Genomic DNA, 23648 nt, shown 5'->3' with positions numbered 1-23648 from the left:
CTCTCATACAACTAAGGTGGCTCATCCCTGATTTAGGCCACAGTAGGTCACATTGGGTCTGCCAGTGTAATTAGAGCATCCACTGTTCACTTTCAGAGCTATTTGAAGCTTTTCTAGCATATTCCCTGGCAGGGGTAAGTTTTAAATGGCAGTCTAGTGACACGAAATAGCTATGGAACCTGTCAAAAGTGAGCTACATACGTCTTTTGTCACCTATACCATGTTGCCCTAAAAATAAGACCTACCCATAAAATCAGCCCTAGCAGGATGTCTAAGCATTTGCACAATAGAAGCCCTACCCCGAAAATAAGCCCTAGTGATGGGCGTGGCTATGAAAATAAGCCCTGGTGGTGGGCGTGGCCATAAAAATAAGCCCTAGTGATGGGCGTGGCTATGAAAATAAGCCCTGGTGATGGGCGTGGCTATGAAAATAAGCCGTAGTGATGGGCGTGGCTATGAAAATAAGCCCCAGTGATGGGCGTGGCTATGAAAATAAGCCCCAGTGATGGGCGTGGCTATGAAAATAAGCCCTAGTGATGGGCGTGGCTGCACGGCACATCTGCACAACCCATGCATGTAGTCATGGAGTAGTAAAGAAGACGAGCAGCCCTTCTCATCTGCCCCATGAGAGCTCTAGTGCTCCACATGAGAGATTGGGGCCAATGGCTCTAAAGGAAATAGAGTCACAAGAAATTCAGGATGGAATTCAGGGTTTGGAGAGTAATGATGATGTTTCAGAAGATGATGACTTAACTGTATTTGAATCAACGTAGACTGTTGTACTGTCCTCAAAAAAAAAATAACACACCCCCTGAAAATAAGCCCTAGGGTGTCTTCTGGAGGAAAAACAAATATAAGACCCTGTCTTATTTTCGGGAAAACACGGTAGGGTTGAGGTAGCCTGAAACACGTAAATAATTTTCCAAATGTATCATTGGAAGAACTCCACAATCCGAATCGGTCAGCTCAGTTTCCAACAGCATGAATGAAGGGAGTGTGGGAAGCAGGCATTTGTCCAGTGAGGACAAAAACAATACCTATGGCAAGTGGTTGCTGTGGGGAATAAATGGGAGAGTGTTTGTAAAACTCCTAGAATAGTCCTGCAATGTGGGTTGAGGTACTGATCCTTTTAAGGAAGTTACAAAAAAAAAAGAAAAGCAGTTTAGAGGACAGATGTATTCATTCCTATTCTTGTCTTCTTTCTGTTTTCCCTCTCCTCCTCCTTTCCCTCTCTTCCTACCTCCATCCTGCTCCCCCCCACCATGTGCTGATTCCTTGAGCAAATATTTACTGAGTTGATGCAACATCTTTTCCTATGTATTATAGGAGCCTAACAGAATTCTCACCCCCTTTGTCTTAAAACCAGGATGTCCACCATTGAGGGGAAGACACAGTAGAGAGAAATTCCATTATTATTTTCGAAATATTTGCCAAGAGCGTGATAAGGAGGAGGAAAAGTTGATCCCAAACATTTCATAAGATGCTAATTTAATCGAGGAAGAGCTGTTTTTACTTCATCACGGACAGCCGGCAAAAGACTGAGTGTCTCCTTAAGGCCTAGCTCACTTCTCCAAGGCCTTTCCACGTCGCCGGATGCGACATAAAGCTTTGCCATAATGCTATCCCAAGTTTGGAATAATTCGGCCCCCAGACGATGCAATGCAAATTCTCCAAATCCAAGCCAGAGCTTGGATGCTTCCACCTTGACAGCAAAAATGCAAACTCAAAAACCGGTCTCCAGCTCATGGGTGGCCTTTGCTTTCTCTGCAGCTTTTCATACCTGAAGTTCCATGGTGCCCTGACTGGTAGGTACCTCTCTTCCCCTGGAACCTTGGGCTTCCTTTGCTTTCCAGAACGCTGAGGCACCGTTGCTAGGATACCGCTTTTCACTCTCTGACTGAGTGCTGCCGTGGCCTGCACCCCACTGGGACAGCCACCTCCCGACGTCACATGCTTCTGTTTACACCTGTCTCAAGGAGTAGCCTTGACATCAGGTTCATGGATTTCCCAAACCTCTAGCTCATACAACCAATTCCTACTTTTTAAAAAAAAATTTTTTTTAATTTTCTTTATTCTTTTTTTTCTTCTTTCTTTCTTTTTTTTTTTTAAGTGCTGGTATAAACATTTGACAATTCCCACTTTTAATGGCAGTTTTAGCACTTAAAAGCCCTACTATAAACACACATAGATCCAAGAGAGAATTTTTTTTTTTGGAGACAGAGTCTCACTTCTATTGCCCAAGCTAAAGTGCCGTGGCATCAGCCTCGCTCACAGCAACCTCAAACTCCTGGGCTCAAGCAATCCTCCTGCCTCAGCCTCCCGAGTAGCTGGGACTACAGGCGTGCGCCACCATGCCTGGCTAAGTTTTTCTAGATATATTAGTTGGCCAATTAATTTCTTTCTATTTTTAGTAGAGACGGGGTCTCACTCTTGCTCAGGCTGGTTTCAAACTCCTGACCTTGAGTGATTCTGCCGCCTCGGCCTCCCAGAGTGCTAGGATTACAGGCGTGAGCCATTGTGCCCGGCCCCCAGGAGAGAATTAGTGAGGCGTTTCTAGTGACCAGAGGGGCTAAGAGAATGATAGCTAGTTGGCAAAGTTTACCTGCAGAATAATTGAAGGATGATCCCTTCCCTTTAGCTCGTTAAACATTCCATTATTTGGAGTTATATGGCTCGAGTCTTCTCTTAGTCATCAAATTTTCTGAGATAACAGGGCCCAAGCGATTTAGTTTAACAGGCCAGGGCTAGCATACACTCAATTTCTAACAAATATTTTACATATACATTATAGCTTGATCTGTAAAATCACACTGTATTTTTTAACCTCGTCTTTTTGCTCTACTTGAAACTACTTAATTGGTCATTTTTCTCAAGCCTTCAAAAAACAAAAGATGATCACAAGTTTTCTATGTATTTGCCCATTCATTTAAATGCTGCACTGAAATTGATCCGATGTGAATTGATTATTTGAAGGTGGCCGATGGCCACTGCTCACGCCTGTTGGATGTGCTTATTGATTAAGGTACAAGTGAGTGACCCGTAGAGTCTGAATGACAAGGTATGCTGAGCCCGTAAACCTCCCAAGACCAGAGTCTCCTAGCATGCTTCTAGTAGATTCTGCATTGTACTGGAAATCCTACCATGGAAAGAGAAGGAAATAATTCTACCTTGACAGCAAAAATGCAAATACAGCAATCCTAAGAATTGAGGAAGATTGTAGTAAATATCCCAGTCACATATTTTAAATGACTTCTTGTGAATCCCTTATGTTTCTTTCCGCGTAGCTCTCTGAAGATGTGGTTTTCACGTTTGTTTTGAGAAACGAATGGACGTGTGTCCAAAATCGCACTCCGGCGAAGACGCACTTACCCAGAATGCTTCATGTTTTGGGGCTTATCCATGCGGACGGCAAGTTTGATTTTGAGATCTTGATCGGGGCAGTTTTTGGAGACTGTCATTTTGTGCCACTCTGACTGCTTGGGGCTGTTTGGGGTGGGATGGAGAATAACCTGTAGGGGAAGAAAGGACAAGCATCTTAGCCAGAAAATAGAAGCACCGTTATGTTTTTATAGAAGCACCGTTATGTTTTTATAGAAGCTTTGATGCCAAGGAGTGGAGTGATTTGAACGGGTCACCATTTACGCTATGTCGCTAGTGTGAGGAAAGCAGCCACGCCGAGGGACAGAAATACATTCTGTTCCTCCTTCTCTCCCTTTCTGGTTAATTGTGCAAAAGGAAAAAAATCACGATTTCTATGACTCTGCTTTGACTTTTCTAAAGTTCAGAAGGACTAAAGAAACCCAGAAGACAGAGAATGCTATTCACACATTATTCTCTTCATCTTCACATAAGACGACGGATGTAGGAAAAGAAGACACACCGTAGCACCTAAGTGGACACATAGGTACTACAGTAATAGGGTGTCGGGCAGGTGGGAGGGGGGAGGGGGCGGGTATGTATATACATGAGGAGTGAGATGCGCACCATCTGGGGGATGGTCATGCTGGAAACTCAGATTTGTGCGGGGGGGGGAGGGCATTTATTGAAACCTTAAAATCTGTTCCCCCATAATATGCCAAAATAAAAAAAAAGAAAAGAAAAGAAGACATACCCTTAACATATCAGACAGCCCTTTGAGTCCACTCTTTTTCCATTCTTTAAGATTTATTTCAGTATTTCAGGCCAGGCGCAGTGGCTCAAGCCTGTCATCCTAGCACTCTGGGAGGCCGAGGCGGGAGGATCACTCAAGGTCAGGAGTTCGAGACCAGCCTGAGCAAGAGCGAGACCACCTCTCTACTAAAAATAGAAAAAAATGAATTGGCCAACTAAAAATATATAGAAAAATTAGCCGGGCATGTTGGCGCATGGCTGTAGTCCCAGCTACTTGGGAGGCTGGGGCAGGAGGAACACTTGCATCCAGGAGTGTGAGGTTGCTGTGAGCTAGGCTGGCACCACGGCACTCTAGCCGGGGCAACAGAGTGAGACTCTTGTCTCAAAAAAAAAAAAAATTCTTTCACTATTTCAAGAGGAGACATTCTTTAAAGGCCACAGGGGAAAACAGAAGGGACCTTATTAAAGGGATGAGAAATGTGAGACTTAGAGAAGGGAAGGAATTTGTTTAGAGTCACTCATTTCTTTTTTTTTTAAGCAAATGTCAGACTTTATTTTCTTAATATCCTAAAATTAAAGTAGAAATTGACAATTCTTAAAATGTTTGTAAAAATTTTAGGAACAAATAGGAGCAAACTTTTAACACCTAAATACATTAGGAAGTGACAATGGAAACCATACATCTTTACAACTCGAAGACCCACGGAGAACTGAAATACTGTATAACAGGGGTCCTCAAACTTTGTAAACAGGGGGCCAGTCCACTGTCCCTCAGACCGTTGGAGAGTGCGCACTGTGGGCCCGGGACGAGTCGGCTGCTAAGCAGGACAGGCAGCGGTGGCAAAAACACCCAGCGGGCCGGATAAATGTGCTCGGCGGGCCATAGTTTGAGGACACCTGCTGTATAACAAGAGTCACACATTGCAACCCAGTGTCACCCAGACTGGAAATCCTATTGCATGACACCCAACCTCGCCCCGGCGTGGAAGAAGGGGCACACACAGCTTGGAGAAGGATCAGCTCTTAGAAGATGCCGTTCAAGGGTGCGCTTTAGAGACGGCACTTCGATTTGGGTCTCCTGCCTTCGTTCTCATCCTCTCGGATGCTGGGCGTGAAGCGAAAAGTAGGCAGAGCTCGGTAAATCCCTTTTTCATTTTGTGTCGATGGAGTTCTCAGGAGCCACGTGAGATCTGGGGAACAGGCACTCAGGGAGGAACTAAATATTTGCAAAATCCCCTAAACTAAGGGAACGTGAACTAAATATAGGCACAACAAAAGCTGGGCTTGCTAGGATTCGCTTCGCGGTGGCAGCTTGCCCCAGTTTGTTGCACGTTGCTTTGGCTGTTTCCGAAGCGTGTGTTTTCTCCAGGTACACAGGGCAGGCGGGCTCCTCGCCTGAGCTTCTTGCTCCTCTGGAGGCAGCTGGGAGGGGCTCAGAGTCCCTGGGGTGGACACTCCGGCCTTCTAGAGGCTACCATCAGCTTTACCAGGCATGCAGACAGCCCGCGCTTGGAGGGTGGACATGCCTGGCATTTGGGGCACGTGTGGAAAAAGGTCTCTGAGAAGGGTAGGAGGCCGTGGCCAGAAAACAAAAAAAAAATCAGTTTTCGGCCAGGCGCGGTGGCTAACTCCTGTGATCCTAGCACTCTGGGAGGCCGAGGTGGGAAGATCGCTCAAGGTCAGGAGTTCAAAACCAGCCTGAGCAAGAGTGACACCCCCGTCTCTACTAAAAATAGAAAGAAATTAATTGGCCAACTGAAAAAAAATATATATATATATATACATAAAATTAGCCAGGCATGGTGGCGCATGCCTGTAGTCCCAGCTACTCGGGAGGCTGAGGCAGGAGGATCGCTTAAGCCAGGGAGTTTGAGGTTGCTGTGAGCGAGGCTGATGCCACGGCACTCACTCTAGCCTGGGCAACAGAGTGAGACTCTGTCTCAAAAAAAAAAAATATCAGTTTGCTTTGATATGCCTCATTTGCACTGATTTTCCATCCCTTTAGATTCTGGGCCCGACCCTTTGATGTTTTATGTTATGTACATTTACTCTGTATTACTGTATTACCTTATTCTACATCTCATCAAATATACACAAGTAAAAGATGGACTAAAGATTTAAAAAATGCTATCTATTTTCAAATGCCTTGCTAAGTGGTGTGGTCGTATGCTATTAGCAGCTATATTTGAAGGTACCACATATATTTAGGGCAAGTTGCATTAATAATAATAGTGCAATAATAATAATATTGGCTATACATTTACAGTTTGAGTAGTCTAAACAATTCCAATACATCTCGGCTGACGTCTGGTCCTATCTGCTGACGCTGGCATTATGTTCATCTCCTGATAGGGGTGACCGAGCCTCTGCTAGTAGGCCGCTTGTCAACTCCACCTCTTCCGTGTTGTTCGCCAGCCTCGTATTACTGGGGTTTCCTCCAAATCAGAGCTCCTCCACCGTCATCTTCTGAGGCCATTAGTTTGCTTTGTGAGGGTCCATTCCGTCAAAACCGTAAGACATGTAAGTTCGCTTAACTGTCACCAGGCAGCTGCAAGATGTCACAGGATGGACGCTGGGCGGGCGTGGGAGAGACAGGGTGTCTCTGAGTCGGGGGGATCTCTCTCCCTTCCCCGAAAGGAACTGCCTGCTCTTAGGGATCACCCGACTCTCACGCCACACCCCGAGTCCCAACCCGTTGGGAGATGGAGAGGAGGGAGCTCCACACAGCCCCCTTCCCCGTCGCGGTGGCTCTCTGGGGGAGACTGCCTCTCCAGGGTGGATGGAGAGATGAGAGGACTACAGTCGCCTTCCTCTCTGTCCCCATGACGCCACGCCCCTGAATGGCCAACGACGCCTTTGTGGGTGTCGTGTCAACTCCGTGAACGACAAGCGTCCTGCTGGGAGCACGTCAGCCCCAAGCAGACCAGGCAGGCACCTCGCCTGGACGTCCGAGGCTGCTAATCACGCGCTTCGTCACCTCAGCCCAGGGCCTCTCGGGCCATGCTTTGAGGTGGGGACGCTGATGTGGCCACCACGACCCGTCCCCTGCGGTAGGGCACCCTCCAGCCAGCCGCAGCTTCTCCGGGTTGCCTGGGCACACACACGGGCCTGCGGGGGGGCTTCACCCCGGGCCTCGACCTGGCCCATGCCTTCCGCAACTTAGCCTGCACCTCTTTTCTTCCTGACTTTTCCATTCCCAGGGGCAGACTGGGCTCTGCCTCCGCCTACCTGCTTCCTCTCCAGGTGTCCTTCAGAGAACTTCCCACGCTGCCCTGTAATCTCCAGTTTTATGTCTGTGCCCACAAGCCTTGTGAGGGTAAGGATCTGTGCCCGTCCAGATTATGCCTGTTTGCTCAGTCCACAGCACAGATGACCGGACACGGCGGGCCCACAACTCTACCCGTTGAATAAAAGTTGGATAATATTGCAGCGTGGGCAAGGGTGTAGGGAAACAGGCATTCTCTTGTGCCTTTCGTGGAAGTGTCAGTCGGGCATGCCCCTTAGGGGGTGGTTTGGCAGTATCTGTCAAATTTCAAATCTCTGTCAGCAAAATACTTTTGTTTGAAGAGTTATCTTATAGACGAACACTCAGATACAAAGAAATAAATTCCAGGCTATTCACCAAGGCAGTTTATACAGCCAGAGATGAAATAATCTAAGAATTCACCAATAGAGGACTTGTTAAATAAAATATAACATGTCTACACAATAGAATGCTATGTAGCTATGTCACAAAGAGACAGGGCAGCATGGGCTGATATTTCAAGCAACATGTAGAGAAGTATATATATGGTAACTTTCTTCCGATTGTGTGTGTGTGTGTGTTTTCTTTTTCTCTTTTGAGACAGAGTCTCACTCTGTTACCCAGGCTAGAGTGAGTGCCGTGGTGTCAGCCTCGCTCACAGCAACCTCCAACTCCTGGGCTCAAGCGATTCTCCTGCGTCAGCCTCCCGAGTAGCTGGGACTACAGGCATGCGCCACCATGCCCGGCTAATATTTTCTATAGATTTTTAGTTGGCCAATTAATTTCTTTCTATTTATAGTAGAGACGGGGTCTCGCTCTTGCTCAGGCTGGTTTCGAACTCCTGACCTCGAGCAATCTGCCTGCCTCGGCCTCCCAGAGTGCTAGGATTACAGGCGTGAGCCACTGTGCCTGGCCTCAATTGTGCTTTTCTTAAAAAGAGGGATATATATGTGTATATGCTTATACATGCTATGCTTGAACACGCATGACATATTTTGAGAAGGATACACCATAAACTGAAAACAAGATTTTTCTTTGGGAAGAGACCCCAGGGCAAGGTAGAAAAGGTCATTAGTTTTCACTATTTACCCATTTTATTAATTTTTTTACAAAGTGCATGGATTTTGTTTCCCCAAATAAAAAGGTTAACAAAAGTGAAAAATAAGACAATTGAAACAAAGTAAAAAATGATGGATTGAATGAGTGTAACACCAAGATTTTGTTGCTTTTTTGGGTTTTTTTTTGACACATAGTCTCACTCTGTGGCCAACGCTAGAGTGCCATGGTGTCAGCCTAGCTCACAGCAACCTCCAACTCCTGGGCTCAAACAATTCTCCTGCCTCAGCCTCCCAAGTAGCTGGGACTACAGGCATGTGCCACCATGCCTGGCTAATTTTTTTTCTATATATTTTATTACTTGGCCAATTAATTTTCTTTCTATTTTTAGTAGAGACGGGGTCTTGCTCTTGCTCAGGGTGGTTTCAAACTCCTGAGCTTGAGCAATCCGCCCGCCTCGGCCTCCCAGAGTGCTGGGATTACAGGCGTGAGCTACTGCGCCCGGCCAACAGTAGGATTTTGAATTTTGAATGTGGCTCTATTAAGCTTGGGAAGAATTGGAGCGTAGAAACACCTCTTGTGAGGTCCAAAGCATTGCACTAGGCCAGGTGTGGTAGCTCACGCCTGCAATCCTAGCACTCTGGGAGGCCGAGGCAGGAGGATCGCTTGAGGCCAGGAGTTCAAGACCAGCCTGAGCAAAATTGAGACCCCTGTCTCTACTAAAATTAGAAAGAAATTAGCTGGACAACTAAAAATATATAGAAAAATTGGCCAGGCATGGTGGCATGTGCCTATAGTCCCAGCTACTCTGGAGGCTGAAGCAGGAGGATCACTTGAGCCTAGGAGTTTGAGGTTGCTGTGAGCCAGGCTGACACCACGGCACTCTAGCCCTAGCAACAGGGTGAGACTCTACGTCAAAAAAAAAAAAAAAAAAAAAGAAAAAAGAAAAAAAGAAAAAAAGAAAAAGAAAAACAAAAAATCACACACAAAAACAAAACAAAAAAACCCACTGTGCAGTTGGGTCACCCAGCTGCTGCCAGTGAAGATGCTGCCAGCAGAGGGCGCCCACCTAGCACGAGGCCCTGGCAGCGGCTCTGCTGCAGTGTGTCAGTGGAAAGTGGGTCTGGTGCAAAGGCAGAATCAACTAGCATCTGGGGGGATGTGTGATGGGGCCGGAGGAGAGAATGCATCATTTCGAAACGAGTGCCATGTGCGGCTGCGGGCGAGCTCGTGGCTTTCGCCAGCAGCCCAGAGCCCCAGGTTTCATTTTTGCCTAGAGACAATTCGGTGCAGGGGAAACAGCTCCATAGATGAGCCGTGTCATTCCTGGCGGGTGGCGAAATGCTCCCGGCTGCAGCTCGCTCCTCTGCACAAGAGAGGTGACGACGTGCCGGCTGCCCATGGTGTCCTGGGGACAGGGCCTGGCCGGTGGTGACTGTGTGATGCACAGGTCCCTCACTGGCTCAGTGGCTCTGGAGAATGAGTTTTCTCCTCCCCCAAACAAAGGATTTGAACAGCCCGGTGGTTTCAACTGTTCTGAGTGGGAACAATTTTGGTGTTCCCACTGATAAATGCCTTGGCCTTGCCAGTCAGGAAAAATGCACTTAGCAGCTCTTGGACACACATTTGCAAATGATTTCCAGGGTGTCCTGTGTCCCGGGGAGCCCACTGCTAGATCCCAGTTGAGCATCCTTGGACTGGCTGGTCACCCTCGTCTCTTTTAACACGAATACCGTGTTTCCCCGAAAATAAGCCCTACCCATAAAATCAGCCCTGGCAGGATTTCTAAGCATGTGTGCAATAGAAGCCCTACCCCAAAAATAAGCCCTAGTGATGGGCGTGGCCATGAAAATAAGCCCTGGTGATGGGTGTGGCTATGAAAAGAAGCCCTAGTGCTGGGCGTGGCTATGAAAATAAGCCCTAGTGATGGGCGTGGCCATGAAAATAAGCCCTAGTGATGGGCGTGGCTATGAAAAGAAGCCCTAGTGATGGGCGTGGCTATGAAAATAAGCCCTAGTGATGGGCGTGGCTATGCAGCGCATCTGCATAACCCATGCATGTCGTTGCAGAGCGGGAAAGAACACGAACAGCCCTCCCTTCTAGGGAGGTCAAGGGACCTTTACCAAGAGTGGCTTACCATTTCAGGAAATCAGTTTTACTGATCCTCAGGCTTAGGAGTCCCCAACCCTGCACTCCTTCACACCCCTCAGTAGATATTTCGATTGTCATCTTCACAGTGACTCTCCGTATGGGAGCCAGCAAAGCACTATTTCTTTAGGTCTTTTAAGTATTTACATTTTGAAGGTTTTTACTATTATTTAGTTTCCTTTTGTTTTTCTTTTATGTCATGGTGCTGACTTTACCATTGCTAGTTGGGTGGGCAGTTCGATCATCTAAGAATTGCACTCTAAGACAGTAAAGGGCATAAGAAATCTTTGCTGGAAAGGATGTTCGGGTCTGACGGGGCTGAGAACCCCTGGGGCTCTGTCTTCTGCAGTGCAAAGCTTTGTTCTCCCAGGATTACGGGAGCGAACCTGAGGCTCAGAGAGGTTGAGGAACTTGCCCAAGGTCACACAGCAAATGGAGAGTAAACCCCAGAGCTGTCTTTGAGCACTTGGCAATGCCGCCTCTTGGTGACCCATGCACTGGGGACCCAGCTGGGGATGCCCACTCTCTGGAGCTCCGTTGGACACGCCCTGTGACAGGGAGCACTTACCCGCCCGAGCTCCTTGTCCTCCAGGGCCAGGACGCCTGTGCTCTCAGTGAACAGCTTCACCTTCACGGCCGGCAGGGCGTGGGTCGTGGAGAAGTCACCCTGGGTGCCCCAGCTGCAGACAGAACCAGAGAGGTCAGCGTGGTCACGTCCCTCTCGACAACTACTCAACCATTCCCTTCTTTCCCAGGCTCGGGGGAATGCAGGGTTAAGCTGCGACAGCACCGGCTGTCACACCCTCCTCCCTCCCCTCGAGCTGCCTGAGTGACACACAGTGTTAATTAACTTGTTAGGCAAATGCAAGGCAGATGCTCAGAAAGTTGCCATCGGGTCTTCACAGAGCCCTGTAAGGAATCACTTGGAATTAGCATGAAATCAACTTGGTGATAACGTTTCCCCATGCAAGTTTGCTCTACCCACCAACTATTCCAGGGCAACCACTAATATTCCATCGCATCCTTTGAATCCTTAGTTCTTGGAAACTACCGTTGTAGGGTTTGGAATAGGGCAGGCGTCCTCAAACTACGGCCCTCGGGCCACATGTGGCCCGCCTAGCACATTTATCCGCCCGCCACCGGGTGATTTTGCCGCCGCTGCCTGTCCTGCTTAGCAGCCGACTCGTCCCGGGCCCACAGTGCGCACTCTCCAACGGTCCGAGGGACAATGACCTAGCCACCTGTTTAAAAAGTTTGAGGACCCCTGGAATAGGGCTTCACTTGGTTCAAACCAACACCTGACTTTAAGATGAGACTTCAGCAGTGGCGGTGGGGAGCTGGGGAGCCCCGATTCCTCTGGCATTCGAAGATGAGCTGAGTAAGGGGGCGAGTGGGGCCACCCCTGTCCACGTCAGAGAGAGATTGGGAGGCAGAAGGACGAGGATGGGGGAAACGCCATGCCCTGCTCGTGATGTGTGGGTGGCTTGCCCAGCAACTGGGTAGAGTGCCAGGTGTGGCTCATGTGAGCCCCTCATGTGCCCCTCAAGATGTGGCCTTTTCAATCATTCACTCATTATTCTTACAGGGAATTCACCGCTGTCCCTTCTGTACCTGCAGGCCGAGGGATCTCCCGCAAGTGTTAACTGGGTCGCATTCAGGTCCTGCCCCAAACTCTCCGGTGGCACCTGCTCCACTGCACTCAGGTTGGATCTGGGCCCCTGGCGGTGAAATCCCACTCATCTGCTCCAGCCTCACGGGCCTCCTGACTCTGCCACCTCGGGCCCGTGTCATCCCAGGTCCCCTCTGCTGGCAACGTGCTCCCCACTGGCTACCTCTTCTCGGCTCAGCTTAAACGCCACTTTCCCAGAGAACGTGTCCCTTGATCTCCCAACCTAACCTGGGTTCTACTGTCAAACTCTCTTTAGCATACTACCACTTAATTTTGCAACCTAGCAATCACTGGATTTGTAATTATTGATTTGTGTGATTAACAGCAGACTCCCTCGATATTCTGTAAGTTCCCTGAGCACGGGGACTGTGTTTCAAAGTCTGTGTCGTATACCCAGAACTTAGCACAACGCTTGACACACAGATGACATTTAATCAATATTTGTTGACTATGCAAATGGTGCCAAATACATGCTCTTCTCCAGGACTAGGAAACAACATAGATACGATTTTTTATAAGGCATTTTTCAATTTGCTTTCTAGGATGACCAATTTCCATAGTGTAAAATACTCATTAAAATAGGATTCTTTTTTTTTTTTTTTTTTTTGAGACAGAGTCTCACTTTGTTGCCCAGGCTAGAGTGAGTGCCGTGGTGTCAGCCTAGTTCACAGCAACCTCAGACTCCTGGGCTCAAGCAATCCTGCTGCCTCAGCCTCCCGAGTAGCTGGGACTACAGGCATGCGCCACCATGCCCGGCTCATTTTTTTCTCTATATATTTTTAGTTGGCCAATTAATTTCTTTCTATTTTTTAGCAGAGACGGGGTCTCGCTCTTGCTCAGGCTGGTTTCGAACTCCTGACCTTAGCGATCCTCCTGCCTTGGCCTCTCAGAGTGCTGGGATTACAGGCGTGAGCCACCGCGCCCGGCCTGTATTCTTCTTTTATAAATTATGAAAACCTGCCTTCTAGTCTTGTTGTTGCATTCAACCAAAGAAAACCCGTTCACCAAACTCAAAGACACAGGGAATCTGGTGAGAGTTGGCAAGAGAGCCCCAGAACGATCGAGATTGGGGGGACCCAGATCCATGCGGGTCTGATGTGAGAAAGCACAACAGTCACAACAGAGACGGGGATCGGCCATGAGACAGGACAAACGGTGACAGGCTTCAAACACAGTGTTTGATGTATAGACAGAAACTGCGAACTGGACACCACTGGGCCCCACCAGCTGCAAGCAAACCTCTAAGAGAAGGGTATCTTGGTTCTAGCAAAGGCAAGGGTTTTGAACCAGACATCTCTAGTTCAAATCCCACCTCAGTCACTTATGGATTGGGAGCAAGTTAATTAACGCCCGTGTGTCTCAATTTCCTCAGCTATAAAACAAGCTCATTTCAGAGATACTAACTAACTAAACTTTACAACTAACTAACAGAGTATGTAGTTGTAAAGCGTGAATAGCTGCAGGCTTACAACAGAATGAGGACACAACACATTTTGGTTACCTTCCCTTCCCAAAGTAAGGAGATATATTCTAGTAATAGTGATAATCATTTGCCTATTTCTATCTATCTATTTTTTGTTTCATTGACAGGTGATTATTATATATATATTTCTGGAGTACAGAGTGCTATTTTGATACATGTATACAGTGTGTAATGATCCAGCCGGGGTAAATAGCATATCCATCACCTCAAATATTTATCATTTCTTTGTGTTGGAAACATTAAAAATCCTCTCTTCTAGCTATTTGAAAATATGCAATAAACTATTTTATTTTATTTTATATTTTTATTTTTTGCAATAAACTGCTTTTAACCATAGGCACCCCACAGCACCATAGAACACTAGGACATTCCTATCAAGATCTTGCCTATTTTATTCCAGTGAACTGTGACCAAGCTGGACTAGAACCCAAATCTCTTAATTCCCACATTTCAGCTCCCTGCTATGATTGTCCCTAATGGTCAGTAATGAGCACTATTAGTGGTTAGCACCATTGGCAAAGAACATAACCATTCATTTGTTATTTATGATTAATTGTGCTGTTAATCTCTTTGGGCATTCATCGTACTTGGTCTTGGGGATGAGAAAGATAACTGCTGGAGTTCTGCAATGAGAAGCTTTGATACTAAGCCACAGAGAGACCTTGAGCCCAGAGCCCTGGGGGTGCCTCACTCTGTGTCCCATGCCACAGTCCTCGGGCTGGTTTGCAGGGACTTCCTGGCCTGCTAGCTGGGAACCAACCCAGTCTGCCTGAACCCCTGTTGCCACCCAGAGATGCTCAGCTCATAAGGCATGCAATGACTCACACTGTGGGGCCCTTGGTGCTTCTGAGACCAACGTCAACTGGATGGAATCCAAGGGACTGGAGGCTGCCCTGACAACCCCCTCCCCCCATCCAGTTGGACCCTGAATGGCTTTTCCTCCTCACCAGGCCTGCAGCTGTGCTCTTGGCTTCCTCCCATGACCCTTGGCTCACCTCGAGTTGTTAGATCACTACTGAATCCCAGTTGAACCACCCAATTCCAAAATGGTAACCTGGCCTAGTAAAGCAGGCAAAAAGGAAAGTTCTCTCATTTGATCAGGACTGGCTATCTAAGTTTCAGGGCCCAGTGCAAAGAAAAAACGCAGAACTCCTTGTTCAAAATGCAGAGAAGAAAATGCCATTGAAAGTACTAAAATATAACGTGTTTTCCTGTTTCCTCTGCTCAAACGCATGCTTCCTTGTTTCTTGGGACTTCACTTACAAACACGAGGTCCAAGATAAACTTATTAAGAGTTTCGAGATGGCAACGGCAGAGCATTAAGCCAGACATGGGTCCCTCCCGAGCACAGGTCACGTGCCACCATGCCAGCTCTGATCTAAGGCCACCCCAGTCCGATTAGCCCGGGATGTGGAGGGGCCATGCAGGGGGTGTCACCTGGCTGCCATTCACTGTTGACATGAAACTTTTGTGCCTAGCTACAGTCATTGGATCCTGTGAAAACTCCTGGCTTCTTTTTGTCCATATTTCCTATTCTTAGGAGAAGCATGGTTTAATTATTGGCACACTTTCCTAACTGCCCCCCCCCCTTTTAGGAAAAAAAAAAGTCATGAAAATGTCCACTCTTTGTCTTTTTCTAGCCAAGGAGAGAGACCTGGCTATCTTTATAATGAAAACAGTTAATATTTATTCAAATCACTATGTGCTAGGCACAAATTCCTATCTCAAAAGGGTTACACAGTCATGCATGCATTTATCTTTGTAAACCCTTTTGGCCATCCTGCAAAATGCCTGTGTCATTCCCAGAGTCACAAAAGAGGAAACTGAGGCTTGGAGAGGCTAGGTAATGTGTCTAGGGTCACACATGGGGGGTAAATGGCAGGGTGACTCCACGATCCAAACTCTTAACCATGCCACCAAATTGCCTCCTTCCCTCATTCCACCAACTCACTCCTTTGTGTCTTGATCCAGTTAACATAAGTTACCTCTGTAACTCAGAGAGAAAGTCCTGTTTCAAGACTGCTTGAACTTTGGCTCACTCTGGCTTCTAACTTTGGGTTTATTTCACATCTTCAATGTATTTGCTACAACCCACCCAGACAAGTTAGCCAGTGGAGGAGGTATCAAAAACGCTTGGCCTTTGGGTGTGACCACACATCCATAAACGAATCTATTTCTCATTGTTGCATTTTCTCTGCCCATTTCTTTTCCCTTGCTGTGCAACTGGCTGTAGCTACTAAGATGAATACCTCTTCTTACAAGTTTCCCAGAACTAAAATACAATTGCACTTTGATTTCAAAAGACCAGAGGGTGGTCATATTTATTGCAAGCAGAGAGTGGAAAGGTTAATGGACTAACTTCTCTCTGAGCACAAGGTAGATAAAGTAAAATGGGTTGGGTGTCCTTCTTTTGTGATTATTGCTACCATTGTTCTCACACCCTGTGGTTCACTGACAAAAACGTTAAAATCACTCACAAAACTATTTAAAACCAGTGCTTCTGGTTTCCCTGGCCCTGGGCTTAGTGTGTTTCCTGGATTATCTCATTTAATCTTTCTGACAGCTCTATGAGGTACATTATGTCATTATCCCCACTTTATAAACGGAGACAGTAGGATTTGGGGAGGTTAAGTAACTGGGCTAGGATCTCAAGACTATCATAGAGCTGGGCTTCAAACTTAGAGTTTCTGCCCCCAAAACCCATGCATTAAAATCATGGCTCTTTACTTTTTTATTTTTAAATCTCTTATACCCAGCACAGGGCCTGGAACACAATATAGATTTGTTCAGTAACTAGGGAGGAGTGGAAAACTCAGAATAACCGTATCACCACGGGGAAAGATGAGACACAGAAGGAGGCAAGAGTGTGTAACTGCCTCCTTTAGCTGAGGGCTTCATTCCCTAGAGGATTCAAGGCTTCTTGGGAGCAACTCTCTGAAGCACCTGCAGCTGCTGCCAGCATTCGGGGACACCCAGCATGCGACCGCTCTCAGGGGGACAAGGCAGCGACTCCTGTAGGTCGAGGCGTGGTTTGCCAAGGGCTGCTAGCAACGCGGTTGCCAGTGGTATAATGATAGAAAGTGCCACCAAATTATAAAATAAGCTATTATTACTGCTTCTCTTCTCTTCTCTTCTCTTCTCTTCTCTTCTCTTCTCTTCTCTTCTCTTCTCTTCTCTTCTCTTCTCTTCTCTTCTCTTCTCTTTTCTTTTCTTTTTTTGAGACAGAGTCTCACTTTGTTGCCCAGGCTAGAGTGAGTGCTGTGGCGTCAGCCTCGCTCACAGCAACCTCAAACTCCTGGGCTCAAGCGATCCTCCTGCCTCAGCCTCCCGAGTAGCTGGGACTACAGGCATGCGCCACCACGCCCGGCTAATTTTTTCTACATATATTTTTAGTTGGTCGATTAATTTCTTTCTATTTTTAGTAGAGATGGGGTCTCACTCAGGCTGGTTTCGAACTCCTGACCTTGAGCGATCTGCCGGCCTCGGCCTCCCAGAGTGCTAGGATGACAGGTGTGAGCCACCGCGCCCGTCCACTTTTCATCTTTTCTTTCACAGTCACGTAAGTACAGACTATAGAAATGAAATCACCCACGGTGGCACCTCCGAATGTGAAGGAATGTGTGTTGGTACGCATGTGTCTGTCCCAAACCAAGCAGTTTTTGCCAGAGGTGGGGAATAAACAGATGAACAGCCCCACTGGCTAACCTACAAGCACTATATGGATGAAGCTCTAACTTTTGCCGACTCCTTTAGGTAACACGTCCTGAATTTCTACCATGTGCAAATCGTGTGTTTGGTGGTGCCGTGTAACCAAAGGTGAGTGAGATATAACTTCTGCCCTCGTGGATATCATATGCTACTTGGAGAGACGCCATGTGCAGACATGGTCACACTTACAGGGCATGAGAGTGAGCCTTAACTTTCACATCTGTAAAATGGGGATAAGAATAGTATTGACCAGCCAGGTGCAATGGTATGCACCTGTAGTGCCAGCTGCTTGGGAGGCTGAGTTGGGAGGATCGCTAGAGTCTAAGAGTTCAAGTCCAGCTTGGGCAACATAGTGAGATCCCCATCTCTTAAAAAAAAAAAAAAATAGAACCAAATCCAGAGGAAAAGGTCCTTGACAGAAGGATATATAGAAGATAAGCTATTGCATACACAGTGTTTAATTCAATATCTGACACACAGAAAGCACGAAAACACGTAAGTCTTCATTTTAGGGTTATAGACTAGGGGTTGGTAAATTATGGTCCATGGGCCAGGCCTGGCTGAAATTGCTAATTCCACCCCTGGAAATACTTTTATACCTATCAGAGCGTTAGGAGTACGCCCACCTGGGCGCATTCCCAAAGGTAAGCCATAAACATGCAATGACAAGGACAGCTCACCCCGTGGCGATCCAGTTTGCTGCTCTAAATTCTTCATGGAGCTCTTTCCGGCACTCCTGGGTTTATCACAAAATTGGGGCTTGGCGTACCACAGCGTTTCAGACATGTGGTGCTCAAATGCTACCTCCAAATCCACCGGAGCTGGCTGACTCACTTGGTCACACGACATCAAGACTGATATCAAATAATAAACACGAGTAGCAGATAATTCATACTTTTTGCGGGGTGTGGGGGGGAAATAGAGATGACTTTTCAAGTCACAGCACGTTATTTCTCAAAATCTGTTCCACAGTGCCACTGCTTTGAAAGCGAACACTTTGATCTTGGGGGAGAAAATGAGGGAGAGGGGCACGCCTGGGGGTGGGTGGGGCGGAGAGAAATCTACAACCGTGTACCGAGTGTTTGGGGGGCATCTTAGAGATCGCAGCCGCATCTCTGTTTACTATTTAAAGCTTCTTATTTGCGAAGCCTCCCTGGACCATATGTTATCAACAAATGTTGCCAATCAAATACGCACGGTAATTTTCATTAGAAATTTCCCCACCCCCATGAACAACAACAACAAAAAAAACGTTTGCCACATAGGGGAATATACCTCCCCAAAACGACAGTAAACACCCACTGCAAACCTCTGACAGCAGAGTGATGTTTACGAAATGCAAGTGTGTGTGCAAAGCCAAGAACACATCCGCATCGGGCCAGTAAGGACCCTTGGAGAATTGGATTTCGTGCAGGTTGGTGCCGGGGTGTGTGTGTGTGGTGTCATTAGTTGCCATGGTGATGCTCAACATAAAGCCATAATCCTCGGGGGCGCTGAGACTGGATTTGCATTTACTCAAGGTATACGGCTCACGTGAGCTGGGTGTTAGATCGGTGCAGTTTATGAAATTAACTGTAGGCTTTAATGAGAGAGAAGTGTCACTTCGAGGAGAGAAAGTGCCACAAGTCCTGTTGCCAAGAGGGAAAGTTAATAATTGCCCGGAGACAACTGTATTCAAATCCTCCGGCCTGCCTTTTAGGCAGACTGCATGATGCTCCACTCCTGAGCAAATCAATTGTGCCATTGCAGCGAGTCTTGCGCAAACTAATGGATGGGCTGGGATCGGGGGCCTTCAGTGCACTAGAAAAGCTAAGCTACCTCTTATCCATGACAGGGAAAACCCCCCACCCCGGGGCCCCATGGCTGAACTCACTGCTGATTGGATAACATGATCGTAATTGATTGGTTATATAAAGCTTGTTGCTGATTGGATATGTAAAGCTTGTTGCTGTTTGGATAGGTAAAGCTTGTTGCTGATTGGATGCTTTTTGAATTCCACTGCTGATTGGATAGGTAAAGCTTGTTGCTGATTGGATGCTTTTTGAATTCCACTGCTGATTGGATAGGTAAAGCTTGTTGCTGATTGGATGCTTTTTGAATCCCACCGCGGATTGGATAACTCCTCATGCTCATAGTTGATTGGTTGTGCGTGACCCCAACAAGTATATAAAACTGGAGGAGAACAAGGAAGCGGGGCTCAGAATTTAGTGGCATGCCCCTCTGAGCCTGCAGGCGGAATAAAGGCATATTGTAGCTCAGACAACAGAGTTAGACTCTGGGAAAAGAACAGAGGAGAGGAGAGGAGAGGAGGGGAGGGGAGGGGAGGGGAGGGGAGAAGAGAAAAGGGAGGTTGGAAGTACCAGGAAAGGGTGGGGTGGAGGAGTATTTACATAGGGTGGTGCATGAAAACTTCGCCAAGATACAATTATCACCTGTATGGTTTGCTCCTTTCTTTGCTGGTTCGGCTAGCAGTCAGGGGTCCTCAAACTTTTTAAACAGGGGGGCCAGTCCACTGTCTGTCAGACCATTGGAGAGTGCGCACTGTGGGCCTGGGACGAGTCGGCTGCTAAGCAGGACAGGCAGCGGCAGCAAAGTCACCCAGATGGCCAGATAAATGTGCTAGGCAGCCCGCATGTGGCCGGCGGTCCGTAGTTTGAGGAAGCCTGGTAGCTAAGTCAACTCAACAAGGGCGGGAATCCACGTCTGTTTCCCTCATTGTTGTGTCCCCAGCCTGTCACCCAGCAGCCAGCACACAGGCACACTCAACAGGCATTTGCTGCAAAAATGAATTCATGGCATCGTGAATTCCTCCACACACCTAAATATGCGGAGGTGAGATTCAAGTTGACAGTGAAAGTTAGCAGTGATTGGTTGATCACCCATGGACAGTCTTTGGTTTAGGTAAAAAGAGCAAGTGAGGAAAAGTTCACAAGGGCAAATGTATCTTGCTGACTGTTGCATGTCAGTGTTTAGCTCAGTGCAGAGGATTCGTTCAATAAACACCTACTGAATCCAGGCTGGAGGGAATAATACACGTGACACTTCATGTAAACATAGGAGGTACGCACATCAATCCTTATTTTCTCACTAGCTGTGCAAACTCGGCCAAGTCGTTGGCAGGTCTGTTTGCTTACCTGTATGATAGGGAGGCGGCTAATATTTTTCATCCTAAACACAAGCAGCCTGGGTTTTTGATTTCTAGCATTCCCTTTTCTTTTTTTTTTTTTTTAGAGTTTTCATCTCTCTGCTTCTTCTTGCATGTTATCTACTTTTCCCCATTAGCATGTTTAACATATTAATCATACTTTTTATACATTCCTGGTCTGATAATTCCCACATCTCTGCCATGTTTGAGTCCTGTGCTGATGATTGTCTATTTAAACTGTGTTTATTATTAATTTTTTTTAGTATGCCTTCTAATTTCTGTTGGAAGCAAATTTTTGTCGATATACTGGATCAAAGGAATCCAGCACTGGGTCTACCAGCAACTTCTGCTCCTGGGCTCCTGGAATTCTCTGTGTCTGCCTGTCTCTTTCTCCAACGTAGAGGGTAGCATAGGGGTTTTTGCCCTGCCACCTCAATTCTCAGACGGATCTAAGAAGAGACGCTGATTTTCAGGGCGATTGGCTTTTTTCCCCTTGTGATGAGGACAGAAATGACTTGCGTGCAGGACTGGAAACCGGAAGTCCAGGTGAGCCCGGATATTTTGCAATCCCCTCCAGCTGTGAGAGCTTAGATTTGCTTTATTTGTTGAAGGTTGACTCATAAGGAAATATACAGGTTGGTCAACAGGAAGATCTAAATTTTCCGAGGTGGGAGCTAAGTCACATGGTGGCATGGAGAGCAACTGTCAGAGGCTAAATCACGGTGATGACAGCATGTCACCTGGTCTGAATGTCAGGGCTGCTTACTCTAAAATGGAGCATTTAGTACCGTGTTTCCCTGAAAATAAGATCTCCCCATAAAATAAGTCCTGGCAGGATTTCTAAGCATTTGCGCAGTAGAAGCCCTACCCTGAAAATAAGCCCTAGTGACCCTAGTGATGGGCGTGGCTATGAAAATAAGCCCTAGTGATGGGCATGGCCATGAAAATAAGCCCTGGTGATGGGCGTGGCTATGAAAATAAGCCCTGGTGATGGGCGGGACTATGAAAATAAGCCCTAGTGGTAGGCGTGGCTACACAGCACATCTGCACAACCCATGCATGTTGTCGTGGAGCGGGAAAGAACACGAGCAGCCCTGCCCCATGACAGCTCTATGGCTCGACAGGAGAGATCGGGGCCAGTGGTTCTAAAGGAAATAGAGTCACAAGACATTCAGGATGGGATTCGGGGTTTGGAGAGTGATGATGATGTTCCAGAAGAAGACCACTCTATTTGAATCAATGTAGATGGTTGTACCGTACTTAAAAACAATAATACATCCCATGAAAATAAGCCCTAGGGTGTCTTCTTGAGGAATAAATAAATATAAGACCCTGTCTTATTTTCGGGGAAACATAGTTTGGCCCAAAGATCTGCCCTGTTGTGCAAGGGGGTGAGGTGTTTGTCACTATCAATGATGGCTCTGTCTCTGTAGTCTAGGGGTCTCCTGCAACCCCATCACTTAGCTGCTGTCCTCTAATCACCTGCTCATTTTGAGTTTCTGATGCTCTTCAGAGAAAATAAATCGTTCACCACATGGCAGACACAAAAAGGAGCTCTCAGGAGGCTGCAGGGCAAGCATTCCTTCATTTTCTCCTCCCTGTGGCTCAGCCAACCAGCTCCTATTTAATTTCTAACACTGGGTGTTCTCCTATAATTACTTTTGTAACTTGAGCTGGTTATTATAGTTGCAACCTGCGATTCCCACGAATAACTGGGGTACTCTGAGTCTAACTGTGTCTTCAGAACTCGAATCTGCCTTAGGACACTTTGTAGCCCCCAGAAGTCCCAAGGGTATTACAAAACCCACCTGCAGTCAGTGAAGCCAGAGGAATCACAAAGCGTATTGGGAACCCCTTTGCATTCCAATCTGTTTCACTGAACACATAAGCCAAATGAGGAAAAACAAAAAATGAGGAGAGCCTCTGAGGTCAAAGAAGCCCTGAAGATAATCAGCTAAACCCCTTATATACAAATGAGGAAGCTGCTATAGTGGGGTAAAACTGTTTTCTATCTATCATCTAACAGCTTTATGTTCTCAGACACATTTATTAGCCTCTCAGGTCTCAGTCTCCACGTCTATAAAATGGACACATTGACAGCATCTACCTTATAGGGCTACCTATCTGCCTGGCTCCTCCAATTAAATGAGAAGCACTTAGTGTGATGTGAGTTCTTAACAAGGAGCAATTCGCGCCATCCATGATTAAGGGCTCGGACTTTGGGATCTGGCAGCCTGGTTTCCATACACAGCTTTGCCACTTTCTACCTGAGTGACACTGAGCCACTGCCTCAATCTCTTGCAGCCTCTCTTATCTTAACTTGTAAAATGGGGAGGTTTACAGCACTTCTCTCTTCACTTTCTTTTGTTAGAATTGGATGACAAAAGTACTTCCCAGCCTGATTCTCCATAAGCCCTCTATAAATGTTATCTATAAAGACTGTAGTGATAATTATTCAGTGACATCTCAGAGAGGCACATAAGCTAACCCAAGTGCCAGTCTTAGAATCAGACATTCAGATAAGAGCTGACCTTGCAAATGTCTCCCGCAGCATCTGAGCAATGGCTTTTGTGTTTTCTCATTCTTGGAAAACTAAAATTGGGGCTTGAATTTCTTTCTTTTTTTTTTTTTTTGGCAGCTATCGCAAAAGAACCTGTTCTCATTTTCCTGACTTCCTTCTCTGAGTGCCTGGAACCCCTCCTCTCCCACAAAATCCGCTTATCTTCCTGCACTGGCCTTCCCTGATCCTAGAGAATAGATCAGATCCTTGTTCACCAAGATTCACCCGTCTTGTCTAAGACAGGAGTTTTCTTCCTGTCCCGTTGATGATGGCATTTGTCCATGTGACAAATTCCTTTGGCATCAGCTATGGTTCGACTATTTGTCCCTTCCAAGACTCATGTTGAAGTTCAATCCCCAGTGTGGTGGTCTTGAGAGGTGGGTCTTTTAAGAGGCAATTAATTTATGGATGAATGGGGTTGATGGGTTATTAACGGGAGTGATACTACTCGTGGCTTTCTCTAAGAAAAGGAAGAGAGACCCAGGCTAGCACGCTCAGTCCCCTTGCCTTTAATGCCCTGTGCCA

General features: G+C 46.8%; 1 protein-coding gene across 5 annotated transcripts in view; it reads right to left on the bottom strand.

Moving 5' to 3' along the window:
- CADPS (calcium dependent secretion activator) overlaps positions 1-23648 on the bottom strand; it is a 483222-nt gene that overhangs the window by 186944 nt on the left and 272630 nt on the right. For all 5 annotated transcript variants that reach the window (XM_075998810.1, XM_075998808.1, XM_020284645.2 and 2 more), the window contains exons 7-8: positions 11127-11238; positions 3370-3509 (exon numbers count right to left, since the gene is read on the bottom strand). In XM_075998810.1, coding sequence (XP_075854925.1) covers positions 3370-3509; positions 11127-11238 — 252 coding nt within the window. The remainder of the gene's footprint in view (positions 1-3369; positions 3510-11126; positions 11239-23648) is intronic.

This window comes from Microcebus murinus, chromosome 30, assembly GCF_040939455.1.
Source record: "Microcebus murinus isolate Inina chromosome 30, M.murinus_Inina_mat1.0, whole genome shotgun sequence".
Taxonomy (NCBI): Eukaryota; Metazoa; Chordata; class Mammalia; order Primates; family Cheirogaleidae; genus Microcebus; species Microcebus murinus.
Note: the sequence above shows the minus strand (reverse complement) of the source record. Positions and strands in the feature narration are given on the sequence as shown.